Source organism: Octopus bimaculoides, chromosome 13, assembly GCF_046866305.1.
Source record: "Octopus bimaculoides isolate indiv1 chromosome 13, ASM4686630v1, whole genome shotgun sequence".
NCBI lineage: Eukaryota > Metazoa > Mollusca > Cephalopoda > Octopoda > Octopodidae > Octopus > Octopus bimaculoides.
In genome coordinates, this window is record NC_142940.1 from 54,782,785 (window position 1) to 54,805,409 (window position 22,625).

Below are 22,625 nucleotides of genomic sequence, written 5' to 3' on the forward strand. Positions count from 1 at the left end.
CTCAAACAGTATGCTTATATCTGTACTGGCAAGGAATATTGTTTACAACACCTGGAGTAAATCACCCACTAACCCCAGCTGAGAGGTGTTTACCTACCACCATAAACCTAAAAGACAACAATCAAGAAAGCAAAGATATCTTTATGCATCACGCAGCTTGAAACTTTCACTTCCAAAATTATAGCTGGGCCTTCATGTAATTTACCAAGAAAGCACAACTAATTTTGCAGAATCTGCCAACCTTCCACTCTTCAACCAGTATGTTATTGTAACCCTTTGCAGATAAAGCCACTCTCAGTTAAAACCAGTCGTATTTATAAGGCCATTCTCATTTTCTGTTCACGTGGCTTCTACTTTCACACTACATACATGGCTGTGTGGTTAAGAAGCTTGCTTTGCAACCATATGGTTTCGGGTTCAGGACCACTGTGCAGTACCTTAGGCAAGTTTCTTCTACTAATAACCCTGGACTGACCAATGTGAATTTGGTTGGTGGAAACTGTGTGGAAGCTCATCGTGTATATGTATGTGTGCCTTTGTGTCTATGTTTATCCTACACTCCACTGCTTGACAACCAGTGTTGGTTTGTTTACCTCCTTGGAACTTAGCAGTGAGTGTGTATATAAATACATTGATAGAATGTATGTATTTAAATACATGGGTGAAGTTTTGAAACAGCTGACCGGTTAAGTCTCATACTTCATGGGAAAGGAAAAGGGTAAGGAGAGGGGCAAAAAAAAAAAATGAAAAGAATGCGAGCTATTTCAGAGTAGGGGTTAAGTTGATTACATTCAACCTAATGATAAACTGGTACTTATTTTATCGACCTCGAAAAAGCAAAGTCGACCTCGCCTGTATTTGAACTCAGAACGTAAAGACGGAAGAAATGTCGCTAAGCATTTTGACCAGCGTGCTAACGATTCTGCCAGCTCGCCGCCTTAAAACTCCGCCAGATTATTGATAGTCTATGTATATTAATATTAACTAAGATCGTGCAACCATTCTCTTGAAGCAGGCGTGTGGGACATGGCTCATTCTCAGGCGAGCCGCACAACTAAGAAGAAATTCAAGGTAAAGTTTCACTAGGCGTGCCATTCAGCAAATCCCGTAGGATCATAGGACCCGCGGGCCGCAGTTTACCAGTGAGTGCAATAAACATTAGCAGAACGTCAGTGTGCTGAACAGTTCAGCGCGTGATAAGAGAAACGAAAATTAGCCAAGGGAGGGAACTGATTTGTCACTCTTTACTTTCTGAGACAATTTCGCATGCTTTTGGTATATTTCATTACAAAATGGTTGGTGTAAACATTAAAGTTAGCGGATCGAGTTCTGCTAAACCTAACCCTAAAAAAAAGGAAAACACTACAGAATCTGCTTTTGATTTGGAACAACATTTCATTTTGAGACTGCCGGCGGTAAATAACTTATATTGCATAATGTTTTCGATTTGCTAGTTTCCCTAATTGTAAATACTATTGTAATTTAAATGGTTTATTAAAGACTTTGTTGTGTATTGGTAAGTAAAAGGTTGTCAATTGATCGGATGGCTTTTCGAAAACGATCTAAAATGTTTCTGTGCAATGTAACTACTGTATTTGATTCGGGAGCTCGTACCGTTAAGTATCTTGTAAATCTAAGAGAATCGAGAGAATCTTCGATTATAATTACATTTGAATTTTTGATATCTTATAGAAATATAATAAGCCTTTTGCCCCTTTTGGCATAACTACAGGGTTTTACCCGCCAGACTTTGGGAGGTCATAACTTTCAGAAAAATGCTGTAGTTATGCCAGCCTTTTCTGTGTGCTTTCTAGTCTATATTTAGTTTAGCTCTCTAGTTATCAGATATTTATAGGAAGGGCTGTACACAGTAGCATACCCTGAATCTCTATTTGTTATAATTATGTACTGTTTGTGCCTGTGATCGATGTCTGCCTTTGATGTGTAGTTGTGTTGTTTGGTATTATACGATGCATACAATTAAAGTTGTGTCCTTGAGCAAGACACTTTATTGCTCCAGTCCACTCAGCTGGTAAAAGCGAGTTGTACCTGTAATTCAAAGGGCCGGCCTTGTCACATTCTGCGTTGCACTGAATGAAGTGCTCAGCTACTTGCACTTTAATTTCACGAGCAGGTTACTCCGTTGATCGGATCAACTGGAACACTCGTCGTCGTAACCGACGGAGTGCCAGTTACGATTAAAGTATGTATTTTGACGCCTGTCTATTCCTATCGTCTTTGGTGTGGAAAGTAGACCGTGAATCGAGCATACTTCTAAAGCTGTGTCTTCTTTTCTCAACCAATCGAGTATATTCTCTGTTGGCCTTTTACCTAAAAAGTCAAATGATATTTAGGCATGCAGCGATGAACAATTGTAATACAAATGTTCAAGAAACGGGAAGTACTGACCGTTCTCCTTGTTACGATTGCAGCACCTCCATGTACACAACATTTCATGTTTTCCCGTTTTTGGCGAAGGTGAAAAGATCCATCTTGCTTCCCACTTTTGAACAGCCAACATACAGTTGTCCATGTGAAAAACATGACTCTTCCAAAAGAAGGCCAGCCTCAGATAGGGTTTGGCCTTGGAACTTGTTGATGGACATTGCAAAGCTGACACAGATTGGGAATTAGAGTCTCCGAAATGAAAAGGGAATGTCCACTCCTGATGGAATGAGGGGAATTCTTGGAATAAATACGTTGTTCCCTTGTCCACATCCCATTAAAACAGTCACTTCAATGACATGGGGTAGATTTTCGTTATTGAAAAAAGCAACGAAAGATTATTATCTGTTGAATATTTTATTGTATTTTATTAAGCTAATAACACCCAGAAACTACATAGTTTTAAAAACTTTACTTCAAAATTTTTTGGACACTAACTCATAATGGTTTCCATTAAGTAATTTTTTTTAAAATTGTCATCTGTCTACAGACTTTGAAAATGCAATTTAGAAATAGGCCAAAGAAAATACAGCAAGAATTAAGGCTTACATAACAGAAGTAAAATTAACTAACAAAAAGTTTAAAATGAAGCAAAGAAAATTTCAAATATCTCTGTTGATGAAAATACTAATTCCTAAGATGTTTATTGTTCTGACCAGGGTCCTGCTGCTGCACTTCGTCAAGATGTTCAAACAGGGGCCGTTTCTTTGAAAGACAAATTGAGTATTGAAGTTCAAAATGATCTTCGACATGGTATAGTGCGTTATGGTAGTGAAGTATTCTCTGCTAAGGTTTGTATTTATAACATTTTAACTGTAATTCCTATTTACAACAAAGAGTTAATACATTTAGGAAAACTTCAGTTGAGATAAAGAAGATTTTAATATATATTTTATCATATGTAAATTGATTCTTTAAATATACTTTTTAAATTTTAGCCATGTTTCTCCTCGACAGCAAGACACATGATTTTGCCCTTTGATCATTCATTTAATATTACACCCCCTTCAGGTAAGGAGTCTTGTCTTGTGAGTTACTTAGGGACTTGACTGGTACCACTACCACATAACAAGCAGCCAGCACCACATAAAAAAAAAACAGCACACACTGTGAAGTGGTTGGCTAATTTCTTTTCTAAGATTTTCAATCCAGCTTGGCCAGGTAATAAAATAAAAAATGCTACAAATAACGCAAATTGTTACCTTTTAATTTTGTGTGAACAAAAAGGATTAACAAAATTTAGTTCGTTTGAAATAAATAACAAGAAATTGATTTTGTAAACTGACTTTTCATCAAATTCAACACAATATCTGATTGCAGGAGTAACTATTTAGAATCTATTTAAAGTAAGAAGGAAATTTTATTACATAGCAAAAGTCTGTTGATTATTTAATTCAAAGCTATACTAGGATTATAATTTCTGGCCAAAATTATTACAAATTTTGCAGATAAAAGAAAGAAAAGTTTGCTTTTTATGGTTTGGTCTAGATGTGGACGCTATGTTCATAGCCTTCATAAGCCCTCCAAGACATATGATTGAGATTTCTAGCTACAGCTAAAATGTAGGCAGGGAGATAATTCCAGAGGGCTGCTGTTCTGAGGAGGAAGGACTCAAAAATATACTTTAGATAATGGTTATTTTAGTTTTATGATTTATAGCAACAGAAACATGTATTCATATCTGAATTTAGAATATTATTAATTTATTATTGCTTTTTAACAAACACTGTATATATATATGTGTAGGAAATATTAATTAGTTCTATGAAACTTTGAAATTAAAAAGAAACCGTGAACATCAGTTACTCTTTTACTTGTTTCAGTCATTTGACTGCAGCCATGCTGGAGCACTGCCTTTAGTCGAGCAAATTGACCCCAGGACTTATTCTTTGTAAGCCTAGTACTTAATCTATCAGTCTCTTTTGCCAAGCTGCTAAGTTACAGGAATGTAAACACACCAGCATCGGTTGTCAAGCGATGTTGTGGAGACAAACACAGGCAAATAAACATATACACACACATATATATATATATATACATATATACGACGGGCTTCTTTCAGTTTCTGTCTACCAAATCCACTCACAAGGCTTTGGTCTGCCTGAGGCTATAGTAGAAGACGCTTGCCCAAGGTGCCATGCAGTGGGACTGAACCCGGAACCATGTGGTTGGTAAGCAAGCTACTTACCACACAGCCACTCCTGCTCCTACAGTTAATGATTAAATTATTTCAGTTGCTAAACTTATTGAGCCGTTAGCTTTGAATTTTATTTCTTGTAAGAAATCATCCACCTCTAACTGTTTCTATCTTCTATCTTTCTAGTTGATGGATTCACCATGTATGATGGAAACCCTGAAGACTGTGGACAGGAAGACATTTTACAAAATAGCTGATGTTATGCAAGTAAGAGCTATGGTTTTCATTTTTCATTTCAGAATGTGAATATAAGTTTATTTTCAATCATTCCTTTCTTTTAGGTCTTTTGGCAAAAAATTTGTGACTTAATGTTTAATAACTGTCAGTAATGACCCTTGTGAAATATAATATCTTTTTCAACAAATTTCCACTTTTTATCAAAAATATACATGTACCCACATTTATCACCGATTCATTCATCAATGATCTGAGATAACATGGTACACTCAGTCGTGAGCCATGTTATACTTATCACAAATTGGTCTGTGATAACATGGGTCAAAGATCCTGCTTGTACTGCAGAACCCTACCCCAACGATCACCCACAATGCTCAGCTATTCAGAATGCCCTGGCTGCCACTTGTGTTTTATATGACTGTGTTACAAGGCTGTGTAATTTTTATATAGATCTTTGTACTTATACTCAGGCCATCTTAGTAGCATTATAAGTCCCCAGCTGAATCAGTACATTGGGCCCCAAGATCTGTAAGGTCCCTGGCTAACTGTACAGTGAGCCCATGCTTTAAGATAGCACAGGGGCTAAGGGTAGTGCTAACTGGATACAAACTGGAGCTTGATCAACTCCAGCTGGGTGTCTGATGTAGAAAAGACCCAAAATACCTAATGACACCCCAAAAGCATCACTGATGATGTGTCCAGGTGCATCACAGAACGATGATGGAAAAAAACTTAACTGATCCATCACGGCAACAGTATTGATGAGGTATTTATATGAACTCATCATCATCTGCAGTTTTAACTCTATTACAATCAGCTGAAACTAACCACTGATTCATGTAACTTTAATGATCTTTAAATTTTCATAAATCTTTGTAATTTAATTTTTAATTGATGCTATTAATTTCTACAGTTATTATACATGGTCATCAGTTCTAACCTCTCTATATCCCTGTATAGCTACTGAATAAGATATTTAATTTTTTGGTTTATGCACAACTTTTACACCTACTTCATGGTGAATAGTTAACTGAAGTCAGCAGTATTGATAAAATCCATCCTATTCCTGCAAGCATGGAATCTTTGGATTTATAATGTTTTCTAAATTAAATCTTGCAGTTGCTGATTTGTTCTTATGAGGATGATACAAGCCAAGATGAAAATGAAAGTCCACGGAAAAAAGACAAAGACAAGAAATACCACTACCCACATGGAAGTAGGTCACTTTATTGATTCTAGACAATATTATTATGTTGGATAATCTCCTTCTTAACACTGAGGCTCTGGTTTTAAACTAAATACATTATTATTCAACATTCAGGCACGGGCGTGGCTGTGCTGTTGAGAAGCATGTGGTCTCAGGTTCAGTCCCACTGTATGACACCTAGGACAAGTGTCTTCTTTTATAGCCCTAGGCTAACCAAAATCCTTTGAATGAATTTGGTAAATGGAAACTGTATGGATGCCCATCATACATATGTCTATATATATATCTATGTATATATGTGTGTATGTACCCTTGTGTTGACATCATGTGATGGTTGTAAACAACCCTCAACATTTGATGCAGATAAGGAAAATTGCATGTTTTTGTAAAAATACAAATATGATGCACTTATAGTTGTGACAATATTTGCATCATCATTGTCGTTTAACGTCCACTTTCCATGGCATGGGTTGGACGGTTTGACTGAGGGCTGGTGAGCCAGAAGGCTGCACCAGGCTCCAATCCAATCTGGCAATGTTTCTACAGCTGGATGCCCTTCCTAACGCCAACCACTCCAAGAGTGTAGTGGGTGCTTTTTACGTGCCACCAGCATGAGGGCCAGTCAGGCAGTACTGGCATCACCACGCTTGAATGGTGCTTTTTACGTGCCACAAATGATACAATTGAATATATGGGAAGTTGACCAAATCTTCAGATTCTCCTGATAAAAGCTAGTTCTTGAATGACTATGAAACAAAGTCCTAGACTACCCAGGTGGTATGCTAGATGTACTTGATAGTTTCTGTTACATATGTCACTTAATTAGTGTTAGAAAAGGTTATGGTAAAAGCGTAATTGCTAGACTAAGAAAATAATGGAAGAATTTCAAGGAGTAATTGTTTCTGGTGTCAACAAAGTTTTCCTTTCTTTATTGAAAAGCAAGCTCAATAAAACATAAAAAATGTGATGAATATTGAACATATGGATTTGTGAAAGCTCAAGGGGAAATTAGTTAAGTATAGTCTGTTAAAATTGCTGGACATTAAAGATATCAGCTGAGAAATGTCAGCATTTGAATGGACATCTACAGGACGAAATATATTCCATTTTCAAGCAGCAGAAGACCAGGATGATGTAGTGATGTGGTCATTTATGATGGTACAGAATTAAGGGAAGTGATAATATGCAGTATCCCATTTTACTTGGGAAACAGATGTTGATAGATGACAAAAAATAATTTTGTCTCTTAACTATGATATTTGAAATCATTTAATGGAAAATAGTCATCTCTGTATCATACTTAATGTTTATACACTGTTCATAGGTCAGTTATTATAGTATTTGTCCTGAGATAACATCCCTTATGGACATGCTGTGCTTTTATCAACAGTTTGTATACATTTTTTTAAGTAATACTGCCACAATTGCTTATATTGAATTCTAATATAAATTTTACAATACAAAAATATTTTTGGTTTCAGTGTATGATTTTAATGTTTTCTTAAATAATTAATTTTTCCAATAGTTTGTCCATCTTTAAAGAATGTTAGAAAAAGACGATTCCGGAAAACGTTAAAAAAGAAGGTAATTATAAGATTCCATGTATTTCTCTTGAATTTGAAGTAGGATTTGTGTTTGATTCTGTTTCTTCTTTTGCTGTCCAGCTTCCTTGTTGATGCTGCTTAGAGTGTAACATTTGTATAAATTGTAACTTTCATTTTCGACGAGTGACAGGGACCTTCTCTTTGTGGCTGGAGACTTCAACGGTCATGTCGGACGTCGTGCTGGAGGCTTCCATGGCATACATGGAGGCTATGGTTTCGGTTCCCGCAACGAGGAGGGAACCAGACTGCTGGAGTTCTGTGATGCAACCGATCTTATGGTCTGCAATACCAACTTCAGGAAACCTGCCAGTCACCTAGTCACCTACCGCTCCTGCAGACACTCTAGCCAAATCGACTACATCCTCGCCAGAAATAGGGAAAGAGGGCGGCTTATAAATGCCAAAACCTACCCTGGCGAAGAATGTACCCCACAACATAGATTAGTAGTTAGCGACTTTGGGATCAAGGCAAAATGGGTGCCCAGAATTAGACAGGCTTGGAAGAGAAGGGTGTGGAAGCTTAAAGACCCTGCAAACGGACAGAGACTTAGAGACAAGTTACTTGAAGCATTTAACGAAATAGAAGGGGATATAGCATCATACAACGTGGAAGACAATTGGAGATTTCTGCGGGACAACCTGTTGAAAGCCACCGACCAGATTTGTGGGTGGTGTAAGGTCCCCTCCCGACCCAGAGTAACGTGGTGGTGGAACAAGGAGGTAGACAGGGCTATTAGACAAAAGAAACAGGCTTGGAAGGACTGGAAGAACGGTGGTAGCAGGGAATTGTACCAATGTGCCAGAAGGGAGGCTAGGCGACAGGTTTATTTAGCCAGAGGGGAAGCAGATAAGGAAAGATTTGCCAATGTTCTGCGCCGTGAGGACCAAAGACTCAAGGTATTTCGTGTTGCAAGACAGTGTAGGAGAGAGAATAGTGATGTTGTAGGAGAGAAATGTGTTCGCATGGATGATGGTACGCTTGCACTAAATGAGGATGCAAAGAAAGAGGTCTGGAGATGCCACTACGATAGATTGCTTAATAAAGAGATTGAATGGGAGAAAGAGAGCCTGCCGTATGTCGACCCAATAGAGGGACCAGCTATCCGAGTTGATAGTACCAGGGTAGATAAAGCAATTAAGAGTATGAAGACCGGGAAAGCCCCCGGCCCATCAGGAATCACTGCAGAGATGCTCAAAATATCTGGCAGTGTTGGCTATAGCCTAGTCACCCGTATTACGAACCAGGTGATACACGAAGGAGTCATACCCAATGACTGGTGTAGCAGCATCATAGTCAACTGCTACAAAGGTAAAGGTGACGCTTTAGATACAAATAATTACAGAGGCATCAAGCTGTTAGATCAGGTTATGAAAGTTACAGAGAGGGTCATAGCCCAACTAATTAGGGAGCGAATCAATTTAGATGAGATGCAGTTTGGATTCGTGCCAGGTAAAAGCACTACTGATGCCTTATTTCTAGTGAGACAGTTGCAGGAGAAATACCTAGCTAAGGATAAACCTCTGTACCTGGCTTTCGTTGACATGGAGAAAGCCTTTGACAGGGTCCCCCGATCCCTTATCTGGTGGTCAATGAGGAAACTTGGGATAGAAGAATGGTTAGTGAGAGCTGTGCGAGCCATGTACAGAGATGCTGCCAGTTAGGTAAGGGTTGGAAATGAGTACAGCAATGAATTCCGGGTAGAGGTAGGGGTCCACCAAGGTTCCGTCCTCAGCCCCCTCTTATTTATCATAGTCCTCCAGGCAATCACAGAGGAGTTCAAGACAGGTTGCCCCTGGGAGCTCCTCTATGCTGATGACCTTGCCCTAATTGCGGAGTCACTATCAGAACTAGAGGAGAAGTTTCAGGTGTGGAAGCAAGGTCTAGAATTGAAGGGCCTTAGAGTCAACCTAGCTAAAACCAAAATCCTAATAAGTAGGAAGGTAGATAAAACACAAACCCCTTCAGGTAGATGGCCCTGCTCAGTATGTAGAAAAGGAGTAGGTAGTAACTCTATAAGATGTACCCGGTGCAAGCTATGGACACATAAGAGGTGCAGCAACATTAAAGGCAGGTTAACTAGCAAGTTAGTTTTTGTTTGTGGCAGATGTTCAGGTGCAATAAAGACTGTAAACAAACAGGAAACAACTTCTATCTCATTCCAGGGTGAAAAACTAGAGGTAGTCGATAGCTTCCGCTATCTGGGCGACCAAGTTAGTAGTGGGGGTGGGTGCGCTGAAAGTGTAGCTGCTAGAATAAGAATAGCCTGGGCAAAGTTTAGAGAGCTCTTACCCCTGCTGGCGACAAAGAGACTCTCACTCAGAGTAAAAGGCAGACTGTATGACGCATGCGTACGAACAGCCATGCTACATGGCAGTGAAACATGGGCTGTAACTGCTGAGGACATACGTAAGCTCGCAAGGAATGAAGCCAGTATGCTCCGTTGGATGTTTAATGTCAATGTGAATACCCGTCAGAGTGTAAGTATATTGAGAGAAAAGCTGAACATTAGAAGCATCAGTTGTGGTGTGCAAGAGAGACGATTGCGCTGGTATGGACATGTGGTGAGAATGGATGAGGATAGCTGCGTGAAAAAGTGCCACACCCTAACAGTTGAGGGAACCCGTGGAAGAGGTAGGCCCAGGAAGACCTGGGCTGAGGTGGTGAGGCAAGACCTTCGTACATTGGGCCTCACCGAGGCGATGACTACTGACCGAGACCTTTGGAAATGTGCTGTGCGTGAGAAGACCCGGCAAGCCAAGTAAGATCGTTGCCAGTGCCCCTGGACTGGTTCTTGTGCGGGTGGCACATGAGATGCACCATTTTGTGCGTGGCCGTTGCCAGTACCACCTGACTGGCTCCCGTAGGATTTTCGAGCGAGATCGTTGCCAGTGCCCCTGGACTGGTTTGTGCGGGTGGCACATAAAAGACACCATTTCGAGCGTGGCCGTTTTCGTGCGGGTGACACGTAAAAGCACCCACTACACTCTCTGAGTGGTTGGCGTTAGGAAGGGCATCCAGCTGTAGAAACTCTGCCAAATTAGACTGGAGCCTGGTGTTGCCATCCGGTTTCACCAGTCCTCAGTCAAATCGTCCAACCCATGCTAGCATGGAAAGCGGACGTTAAACGATGATGATGATGATGATGATGATTTTCTTCAATCATTAATCCAGCACTTTAATCTTTCAACAGAAAAGAGTACTTTAGTAAACAGAAGAATTACTTCAGGTTACATTACAGTATGGCAATAATGTGTTGAGACACAGTGTCTGTGAAGCTATAGTACTGGATGCACATGATCATGAGTTCAAATCTTCATACCCTGATTGTGTTGAATCCCCAGACAAAAAAAGATTCTTTTTGTTTCTCTTTGTGATCAGTTGTAAGAGGCTGTGTTCATTGCTTCTACAGAATGGTGAGATTGACGTAATTAATGTTTTTGAATAATTACAAGTTGACAGTTACAAGAAAATATGTGCAGGGAAGGATTCTAAAGGACTAACATTCAATGGTGAAGGACTGAATGTATTGGCTATTGCAGGGCCTGTGAGGAAAAAACATTATATGGGTCACTAGAGGAGGAGACAAGTCAGGAGTGATTGAGTAGAAGTAAGAGGAGACTAACCAGCTTTGAGGAGCAGAGGCCATTTTGAAAATATCAGGAAAGGCAGTGAGAGGAGACAGCACATTTGTGGGCTGGAGCCTGGAACATGTTGGCAAGCAACAGTTAGTCAACGTAACCTCTTTTTTGTATGCCATGTAGTTACTCTCCCTTTCAATAGGCACCACTTCATAGTTAGCTGCAAGGACAGTCAGCTTTAAAACCATTTGCTGCAGCAATATTTAGCATTTCCCATGAAGCAGATTGCTCGAGACATGGATCATAATCAGGCCGGTCACACTACTAAAAAAATTCAAGGTAATTTTTCGTTGGCATGCCATTCTAGAAGTCTCGCAGGTCACAGTTATTTCATGACTGATGTATATATACAAATTTGCAAAAAAAAGAAGACACCTGTCCTTTCTAACTTGAAAAAAGTAAATTGAAAACACAGTAAGAATTTCATTTTTGTTTTGTATTTTAGTACACAGAACAACCGGATATTGAAAAAGAAGTAAAACGACTTTTTAGGATGGATGCTGAAGCTATTGATGTGAAGTGGGAAGTCTTAACTGAAGAAGAGAAAACGCTCTCAGAGAGCAACAGTCAAAACCAAATTGTGGAGGCTAGTGGCACCGCAGTGCAAGCTGAAGACAACATCTATACTGCTGATTCCAGTATTAGTTTGGATATTGGTAAGAATTTTGTGATTCAATTGAAAATTAATGAGATTGATAAGGCAGATGTCCAATTTGAACATGAGAAAGAAAACCTAGGATATAATAGAAGCAAGGAAGAATTGGGTGAATCTATTTAGTATGGATTCTTGTAACATAATAGGGGTGCCAAGAGGAAGTGTGAAGTCTGTGTTAGGTAAAACTAGGTATTATATGCAGGTAAGTAGTGCAGAGGCTGTTGCCTTACTGTTATAAGAGGTAGAGAGAGGAAACGGTGCACCTGTAAGCGAAATGGCTGTAGTCTTTTAGTAGGTTAACCATTGCTAATGATTTGACTAGTCTTCTTTTAGATGTGTCAAGGATACTTGTGTGAATCTGTAGCACTGTCCCATATATATATATATATATATATATATATATATATATATACTTTACTTACAATAGGTCAGAATATGATCAGACTCAAAATATTTGCTAGCTTTGATAATGAAGTGTAGTCTTTGGGATGCTTTGACAATATCATATTATGTGGAAGATTACCAGAAATTGCAAGGCATAATCTTTGAAGTTACTGTGAGGGTTTTAAAAATGGTTTTCTGCCATACTATTTCTTCGATAAGCACAACGTTTGTCTTCGTGTCATACAGAGAGACAAAATTGTGATGCTCCTATGGAAGAATGTTTTTGTTCTTGTAGTGGAGGAGTTCGCATAGAGATGGTACTGTATGAGGAAAAGTCAAGGAGGACTAAAAAAAATGGTACCTTGTGCATAGTAAAACTTGTTAAAAGGGACAGAAGTAGATCATGAATGCACAGAAAGAAGTACAGGAGGCATCTCTAAACCTTGGAATATGTTTAATCTTAAAGAGTAAAGGGGTAAAGATTATTTGCCAACATAAAGAGTAAAGATTATCAGGTTTGCCTTTCAGGGGTTGATATAATAAGTACAAGTTGTAATTGACTAAGCCCCGCCCCCAAAATTTCTGGCCTTGTGCCAAAATTCGAAACCAATATTTACTTAGACCTAACAGAATCATCAGAGCTTCTGCGAAAACTCTGCATATTATTCATTCTGGCTCTTTTCACCATGGGTTCAAACCCCATGGGGGTCAACTTTTCATCTAAGGTGGTGAGCTGGCAGAATCATTAGCATGTCAGGCAAAAGGCTTAGTGGCATTTCGTCTATCTTTGCATTCTGAGTTCAAATTCCACCAAGCTCAACTTTGCCTTTCATCCTTTCGGGGTCAATAAAATAAGTACCAGTTGAGCACTGGGGTCAATGTAATCGACTTACCCCCTCGCCTGGAATTGCTGGCCTTGTGCCAAAATTTGAAACCAATATTCTGTAACAATCTTTTATATTGTGAGTTTAAATCCTGACCGTGAACTTCATCTTTCATCCATCTGCAATCCATAAAAACACTGATGCTCTGAGACTGACAGTATTGTTCCCCTTATGTTGATGTATCATAATACACTGGTGTAAGTTGGATGGCTGTCCATAAAAAAATACCTTTTATTACTTACTGTCATCATCTGATCTGTTAGCTTTCACCTTGGCCTACCCTTTCTCTACGACTCACTACTCCCAGCTCATAACGCCTCTTCACCTGACTTGTATCATTTCTCTTAAATGTTACTCAATCAGTAATTATGATCTTGATGATGATAAAGTTCCTACTGCCTTTGAAATTGCATCTATTGTATCTGGAACGGGATAAAGTAGTAGCCCTAACTCCAATAACTCAATATTTTGTCTGTTAAGCATTTCATGTAATCAAATTACTGTTTTCACAAGGATATTAGTTTCTTTATGTACAACTTTATTTGGAAGTTTCAGTTTTGAATATACGAATATGTTATTTTCTCAACATGGCATGTTTGCAATTTTAAGATCTGTTTATTTGTTTAATCTTTATTCAGAACAAGTTTTTGGTGAACTTAGCAGTTCCGATGATGAAGACAAAGATGTAAACATAATGGACAGCGGTGAAGATGAAGCAGCAATTATGTCCAGAGGAGCAGAAGCTGCCCAGCAGCTTATTGATGGTCTGAGTCAGTCTGTCGGCAATGAGCAAGAATCTGTCTTACTTTCTACCAACGACACAGAAGGAGGATGTGACGATTTCTCTCTTCTGGACTTTACCAATTGATAGGTGAATGAAAAATTGTTTTGTCATATCAACAACGACATTAACCACTGACTATCATCCACAATTCATCTATGATGAAAGAACTGTGAAGACTTCATTCTTCATACTAGAACCATTTCCAGTATCTTTCAAACTATGTTCAGCTTTCATTTAGTGGAGACTATTTCTTGTAAATTTTGATTTATTTACAATACTTGTGGTAGCATTCCAGCATGAATGCTTGAACCATGTAAATGATTAAATAATCAGATGAGTTGTCTTGATTGTTTTTGAAGTCAGATAATTTTAGTCTGGTTTTTCTTCATGTCCAACACTTAGAGATGAACAGTCAATTACTTTTGTAATTGTTATAAAATAACAAGCAATCAATATTTAACATTGATAAAATAAGTACCAGTTGAACACTAGGGTTGGTGTAATCAACTTACCTTGTGTTCCCCTTACCCCGAAATTGCTGGCCTTGTGCCAAAATTTGAAACTTTTATTTAACATTGATTTTTTAAAAATCTTAATTTGTCTGTAACAAATTCAAAAATTCATATAAAAGATGTGCACCTATAAATTATTTTTTGTTATTTCATCCAGCTTTAGTATCTCATCTTCAGTTTTATTGCTCTGGTTTCATCATGCAACTTTTTTATAAAGAAAAAGAATGAAGCCTTATATAACCTTGTGATTATAAAGAAGAATTTTGTTTTCAGTTGAAATCTTCAACATTGTTTTAAGCTTAAATTTATTTATATAAGCATCACAATCTCTTTTTCTGTTCTATATTCCTATCTTTCAGTTTATCCCTAAACAAATTAACTTTTTGGGGACAAAACTAAATCAAAATCTACCACAGAACTTCATATGTTGGTTATGTTGCCTAATTCTCATTACAGAATATGTTACAGAGCTGTAGGAAAAGTTCTGCATCTGCAAGAACAGTCTAAATTGCAAAGAACTTGAGGTGATTATTCGATGTTGAAGGTGAAGTTCAATGTTTATAGAAAACATTTGGCAACCAGACATGTTTCATGGTCAATATTCCGTCTCCTACTTGCACCAATAATTTGTCTTGTCATGAACTATGTTATTTCATGATTTGGTTGCATCTTAAATGTTACAATTCACTGAATGATTTACTTACTCTGGCATTTTTTGACCAGAACCAACTTCAGCTGACTCTCAAACCAGAAGTTATAGTTGGATTATCATCATCACGGCACACGTTGTGCTCTTGTATACTTTTCCTTATTTATTTGCATTACACACACGTGCCTAAGCTGCAGCAAATATATATACACAGATATATCATTATCTTTTTAATGTCAACTTTTCCACACTTGCATGGGTCAGATAAAATTTCTTAAGGCAGATTTTCTATGGTTAGATACTTGACCTGTTTCCAAGCATGATAATAATTCCTTATGGTCAGACATGTTTTTCATGGAAATGAACAACGTTGTTTATACGGGTTATAGGAAATTTCATTGTAAACATTTTTGCAGTAAGAAAATTCACTGTAAAAAAAAATTAATTGCAAAAAAAGAAGAAGATCGGCTGTTTTCTTAAAATGGCAACTTCATCGACTATTTAAGAAAGGAAGTTTCTTTAAAATTAGTTATTGTGTTTACGGTCTGCTTGTGTGCTGTCTTTATGGCAAATTTTCCCACAACAAAAATGTTTACAGTGAATTTTCCAGACACTGTTTGTTTGAGGGCCGTGCTCATTTATAACCATTGTGTGATGTCAAGACAAGGGTACACACGCACATGCACAACCGGATTCTTTCAGTTACCATCTACAAATCCACTCACAAGACGTTGGTTGGCCTGGGGCTAAATCAGAAGACACTTGCCCAAGGTGGCATACAGTAAGACTGAACTCAAGGTCACAATTTAAATAAATGTAAGATCATTGTAGTTATTGTGGATTTGTCCAATAAAACATGAAAACAATATCGATAACACCATTAAAAACATTTCTTACTTCACATTGGGAATGTGAATAAATCAGCTGCCTTTTGCTTTTTGTTATTTATTTTGGTTTTTCCCAGAGAAAGGAGCTGTGTCCATTGGACCTTTACATGCCCTCCCATATGTATGAGACCAATACAGTTAATGTTCCTGTTGAATAATTGCAAGTTGGTGACCGCGGTAAAAACATGTACAAGAAGTTTCAGATGGATAATGTCTGGGAATAGGGATTAGTGCAAAGTAGTGGTGACAGGGTTAACGAATCAACAATACTTGTGGAAGAGTGGAACAAGACCAGCCAGTTCCAATGAGCTTAGACCATGGCTGTAGTGATAGGAAAAAAGAGAGAGAGGTAATATTACTTCTATGGGTCAGAGGTTGGATTGTGTTGATGAGCAAGATCAGTGATGAACCAATCAGTGTAGGATGTCTGTGACTAGCAGCAGCACTGTCCCAAATATGGGAGTAGGGCCCACACTTAAGACTCATAAAGGGTTTATAGTTATTGAGAGCTGAGATATGACCTCAGATATGAAACAGTACCAAATTTCTACTGTCCAATAATGTCTGTTAATTAAGATGGGCCACCAAAAGTGTCTCCATGTCTAAGTTCTGAGAAACTTTGCTACCCCATTAAAGCAGTGTCATTACCAATGATATTAAAAAGCTTTATTTGGGAACCTAACCAGCATACTTTTTGAGGTTTTCATTCTAATTCTCTATTCAGTTCTAAATTCTTCAGTATGCTGTTTTTGGAGACATACAATTTTACAATCCTGCTGTCATCAAAGCAATATCTGCAGATTTACTTCCATATCTAGAATTTCTTATCTAACTCTATGACAGATTCCGCTGTAACAACTAAGTCATCAGCACATAAGAGTTCCCACAGACAGCTAATCTTAAAGTTTGGAGGATTGTGATATACAGAAGTAAGATGAGGTTTAAGCACCGATGACCATCCCTCCCTCCATCTGGACACTATATTCAACACTGAACTCATTGCTGACTAATAGCTCTGTACATAAATTGTATGGCTCTCACCATTTGTTTATGCCTAACTTTCTGAGTGATCCCTAAAACATGGAACTTTGTCAAAGGCTTTTACTAGGTTCACAAATACTAACTTTGGGGTTTATTCCCAGCTAAATACTTTGCCTGCAGTTGTCTTACTTGGAAAATGTTATTGAAGTATTTTTCCTTATACAAAGTCAATCTACATGTCATCTAGCTTAATATTCTTGCTAATAATTGAATATAAATCTTATCATAACTTTGTAACCTGGTCCAGCAGTTTGATACTTCTACGGTTACCTCTCTCTAGTATATCTTCTTTTGCTCTTAAAGTAGTTAGTGATGCTGAATCTATACCAGTCATTGCATATAACACCTTCCTACACTTCTTGACCGACTGTACTCTACCAAGCCCTTTGAGCATTTCAATGCTAATTCGTGATGGACTAGATGCTTTCCTTGCTTTCATATCCTTAATTGCTTAATGTACCTACCTCACTGCTATCATTTAAATGGCAGATCTCTGTTAGACCCTGTTTTTCTCAAACATTCTCTTCATTCAACAATCTCTTGTAATAACACTTCCATGCTTCTTTCTTTTCAGGATCAGTAACGATAAGTGCACCCCCTCCCCTTTTTAGTAACCTTGTCCTACAATTTTCTGTCCTTCCTAATATTCACCAGTTGCTTTATTCTTTTATACGTTAAATATATTTTCTGTTTCTTCAATTAAACTATTTTTTAGATATTTACCATTTTATATTAGCACTATCTCAAATCTGCCACATAAAAAGCACTCGTGCAGGTGCCACGTAAAAGCACTCGTGTCAATGGCACATTAAAAGCACCCAGTACACACTGTAAAATGGTTGGCATTAGGAAAGGCAGCCAGCCACGTAAATCAAAACCAAAACTATGGAACCTGGTGCAGCTTTCCAGCCCTAGTCAAACCGTCCAAGCCATACCTGCATGGAGAACAGATGATGTTTATCCTTCAACTTTTTAGCATAATTTGTTTTCATAATTTTGGGGGTTTTAACTTAGGTTTTACTACATCAAACATCACTCAGTGGAAACAGGAAATCCTTGTCATTTCCCGAGGATAATACAAATCGAAAAGTTTTAACAGGAAAGTATTTTTGTAGCTTGTCTAAAGATTACAGTATAAAAAAAATTATTAATTTGTGATAAAATTCGATAATCAGCTATCAGTGGTGTTATTGTATTCTTTTCCTTTTTTTTTTTTTGCAATCGAGTTTATTATGATTAGTCTTGGATCAAATTTTTTACAAGTTTTGTTTCTAGTTGGTTTGGATCAACATTACAAATATAGTCTGAACAAAATATATAATTAATAATCATGTGAAAATAACCATAAGGCAAGTAATTAAATAATTTGATCATATGGTTCCACAGCCTATAACTCTTATTAGTAAATAAACCAATTTTAAAATTTGAATGTGAAGCGTGAGACATTCTAATACTAAGTAGGAAGTCAAATACACTTAAGCTAAAACAATGTAAATGAAAAGTAATTTGTGTTCTAGAAGAGGAAGGAAATAAAAGTAACCAATGAAATGGACGCTCTCAAAGGTAGCTGGGAGAACTTTCAGTCAGTAGAGTGGCAAAGGCGGGGGACGAGATGATACAGTTTCGCGCCGTTTTCATTCAAACTTTTTTTTCTTCTATAAAATTAAGAACTTGAGGAAGTTCCTCATATCATTATTATTAGAAACATAAACAGTATGTTTTAGCTACTTTATTCGTTATTTATTATAAGAATATAATACATTTTAAGGTTATCGACGCTTACAAATTCCTACCGATCTTAATATGTATTTAATTTAAACCCTGTTATAAATGACATATTCACCTTACATTAAATCTAATCTAAATGAGTGCTTTAAAATAAAATGCTTTCGAATCAATAATTGTGTGTATTACAGTTTCCCTTCCTTAGCATTGGTAAATTTACTTTCTGTTAAGTCCTCTCACTAATATTTTTAGCGAGTCTTACGGACAACCTAAGAGATTTCCTTTCAATACAGTTATTACTATTACGGACTAATGATCTTGTCTTTAATTTGCAGGTTAGACTTGTCTTCTTTCCCTCCCATTTAATAATTACACTAGCCCCTACTACCGTTGCCCGCGCCTCCTTCACAACATTCATCTCACACTATCCCCCTGCCACACATTTTCGCTCGTTAAAATTTACCACCATTATCACCATCAACAACATAAATCTTCGCCGTCAACTCCTCTCACTTCGTGGCCGAGTTTTCAAGGTAAGAAACTATACAACCACCACCACCTCCACTACAGCCTAATAAAAATGGCAACAACGAATACATAAATAAATGCTGAAGTGCATTTATCTTCGCCATTGCAAAAATCTACTTTATTACAATCCATTTCTCATCAAAAACAACCATCACACCGTCTATCACTTCATCGTTCTTGTTAATCTAATTTGATCATTACATATTTAATACATGACTGTTCTAGCATAATAAGATTAACGAAACATTTTTTGTCATTATTATAATTGGTTATGAGATAGTATTTTCTCCCCGTTAATCTGTCGAGCGAAATTACTACCATTTGGTGACAATACACTACTGTATGAAGTCTATATATATATATATATACAAATAATATATATATAAACTCGCCTCACTGTATCTATGGTCTTCTGATGCGAACTAATTGATGTATGGTATGGTATATGTTATGAAGAACATTAGATTTCGTAATCTCTTATTGAAAGAATGTACCTGTTTTGGGTTTTTTTTTTTTACTAAGTAACAAATATAACAGCTGAAGTGAATCCTTAAATAATCGGTAATCTATCGACGTTAGATACTTTAGAACCTGTATTTATTTTGAGATGTAGCTATCACAAACAAAATACGAAAATATTCAAAATATGGAAATTTTCAATATCTTTTTATCGATAAATATTTAAAATTACTTGCATTCAACTTTTTAAAATGAAAACTACATTTTATGAAAGACTTCGATCTAAATTACTATGTTTAGCAGCTATTGCATAGTCTTTTCATTGATTATATTAATTCTTTATCGGTTATATTTTGTAAATAAAACTCTAAAGCACTTCGTTGCCATTCCATTTGTTATGGTGTTTTTGTGCTTGAATTTCGTTTTTTTTCGTATTACCTCCCTTGTACTCGTAACTCTTTTGCCGACGAATGAATGTTACTAACGAAGAAGCTGGTTTCTTCCTCCTTTTCCTTTCACCTTCACACAAACATAAAGAAACTTCCTCCCCCTCCAACACTGGTCCGTTGTCATCGTTTGAAACCCCCCTCCCCTCCGCAATCTTGCACGAATGCGACTTGACAGGATTTGTTGCTGTCTCTGTCAGAGCAACTGAAATGAAAATCGTACATAATTTCTGTGTTTTCATATCTATGTCTAAATTTAATGTGAGCGTGTGTCCAGAGCTGTAGAAAGACTTCGATCTAAATTACTATGTTTAGCAGCTATTGCATAGTCTTTTCATTGATTATATTAATTTTTTCGGTTATATTTTGTAAATAAAATTCTTAAGCACTTCGTTGCCATTCCATTTGTTATGGTATTTTTGTGCTTGAATTTCGTTTTTTTTTTTTTCGTATTACCTCCCTTGTGCTCGTAACTCTTTTGCCGTCGAATGAATGTTACTAACGAAGAAGCTGGTTCCTTCCTCCTCCTGCTTTTTCTCCTCCTCCTCCTCCTTTCACATAAAGAAACTTCCTCCTCCCCCTCCAACACCGGTCCGTTGTCATCGTTTGAAACCCCCCCCCCCTCCCCATCGCAATCTTGCAGGAATGCGACTTGACAGGATTTGTTGCTGTCTCTGTCAGAGCAACTGAAATGAAAATCGTACATAATTTCTGTGTGTTTTCATATTTATGTCTGAATTTCATGTGAGTGTGTGTGTCCAGAGCTGTAATTGTCGATCAATTGCTCTTCTTTCTGTGTTTCCAACATTGTCCAATATGGCGGCCACTGCTGTTCTTCTCAGCTTCGCTTCTGTCTTGTGTGCTTGAGCTGCTAACAGTGGCTTACACAACCAGTCAGTCAGATCACTTCGGACACTAATGTAAACTACAAAGACATCAGCAAAACACAATGAAAATTAGTTTTATTGCGCTTTCCTCTTTTTGTTATGCGACCTTTTTAAAAATTCTGGATGAGTATACCGAGTTCAGCTACTGATATAAGAAAGCTAGACTTTAACAGCCCCTCCAGGAAGAAGAAAAGTTATACCCTCATCATTTTGTGTATATAAATATATATATAAATTTATATATATATAATTATATATATATATATATACACATATTTTGTACTGAGACGGAAGTTCTAACAACAATATATTAAAATAAAAAAATAAAAAAGGATCGTGGCGAAGGTAGAGTTATTAAAAATTTCATTTTCATCTGTGATCAATATTTTGTTTACATTGTGAAATGCAACATAATCTGCTTTATGGTTTACATTATAATTATTGTTAATCAGTGATTTTAAATTTGTATTTTTTGTCATCAAAATATATTGCTTAAAATCCGTTCAGGTTGTGTCATAATCTTTGAAAAGCAATATTTTTTGTATTTGATAAAAGACCAGCCATGCTTTGCTCACTTCACTTCACTTCATCTCTACTTCAGATCAACTTTATACTGTCTTACATATTCCCACTTGCAAATATCTTATTGTTTTGTGATGGTTATTTTTGCGTGTGTGCAGAGACTTGAAGAGAGAGAGAAAGAGAGAGACATTGATTTTCCCACAATTTTTTTTTTATAGCTTCATCTTGCTAGCAAAGATATGGGACTTGAGGATTCTAACTGCTCTTAAATAAAATAAGAGAAAACCTTGCAGTCTTCCTCAAATATAAGCTCTTAGTGACTATTTTACTGCTTTGTATTCGTATCGGAAGTGATCAATCGGTTCTTGAGAAGCATTTTTCAGGCAATATTTCATGTCAATAGCAAAATTCTTAGAATCAGTTTTTATCATTTACTCTTAGTTGACATATCCTTTCTCACTCATTGCAGTTTTAATTCTCTCCTTTTTACCCACACGAATATTTATCCTGTAACTTTTAATGTTTTAAATAGCCTTTTCTAACGAGGGTTACTTAAATTCCTAGAAGCGAAATGCTGTTAGTGGACAAAATTTGTATATATATTTGCTCTTGAAAGCCTTTCGTTTTCGAGTCTTAGCTGTAATCTCTTCGATGCTTCGGTCATAAAATCATAGGAAAGGTTAAAATAAAACCGCCTAATGCAAACTCATTATTCGAACAACTTTGTCCACATCACATTTTATCTATCCTAAACTTTGTTAATTTACCCTACAACAATCTATATTTCTGTGTGAACAGACCTTCCCTCCCACTTAACCAAATTGTGGCGATTTTTTTACCAGATAATTAGGCAAAATAAATCACGCTTTCTATTTATCATGTCTAGTCTTTCATTAGATTAAAATAGGTGTTTTCTGAACCATATAAGAGTTCATGCATATACTGTTTCACTATATGTTATTTTGTTTCTCAGTGATTTCTGGTAGAAAATCTA

At 37.0% G+C, this 22,625-nt stretch overlaps 2 protein-coding genes across 10 annotated transcripts in view; both read left to right on the top strand.

The window, feature by feature from the left end:
* The first annotated feature begins 1,284 nt into the window (after positions 1 to 1,284).
* Positions 1,285 to 14,621, top strand: LOC106867560 (transcription initiation factor TFIID subunit 7). The gene is made up of 7 exons (XM_014912469.3): positions 1,285 to 1,415; positions 3,105 to 3,236; positions 4,769 to 4,849; positions 5,939 to 6,035; positions 7,552 to 7,610; positions 11,714 to 11,924; positions 13,830 to 14,621. Exons 1-7 carry the CDS (start codon positions 1,293 to 1,295, stop codon positions 14,057 to 14,059), a joined length of 933 nt encoding a protein of 310 aa, XP_014767955.1. The 5' UTR covers positions 1,285 to 1,292; the 3' UTR covers positions 14,060 to 14,621.
* Positions 14,622 to 19,236: 4,615 nt separating this feature from the next.
* The window catches only part of LOC106867555 (sister chromatid cohesion protein PDS5 homolog B), a 58,266-nt gene continuing 54,877 nt past the window's right edge, over positions 19,237 to 22,625 (top strand). For 7 of the 9 annotated variants that reach the window (XR_016244042.1, XR_016244043.1, XM_089361812.1 and 4 more), the window contains exon 1: positions 19,237 to 19,322. The gene's annotated coding sequence lies outside the window, so the exon portion shown is untranslated. Of the gene's footprint in view, positions 19,323 to 20,778; positions 21,455 to 22,625 lie in introns of those variants that run through there. The other 2 variants (XM_089361809.1, XM_089361811.1) reach the window with 1 other exon arrangement.

Excerpts from the sequence above, each read along its gene's own strand:
- LOC106867560 (XM_014912469.3), top strand. The coding sequence starts at position 1,293 with ATGGTTGGTGTAAACATTAAAGTTAGCGGATCGAGTTCTGCTAAACCT. Across the intron at positions 3,237-4,768 it reads GTGAAGTATTCTCTGCTAAG|TTGATGGATTCACCATGTAT; the intron begins GTTTGTATTTAT and ends CTATCTTTCTAG. Across the intron at positions 6,036-7,551 it reads ATACCACTACCCACATGGAA|TTTGTCCATCTTTAAAGAAT; the intron begins GTAGGTCACTTT and ends TTTTTCCAATAG.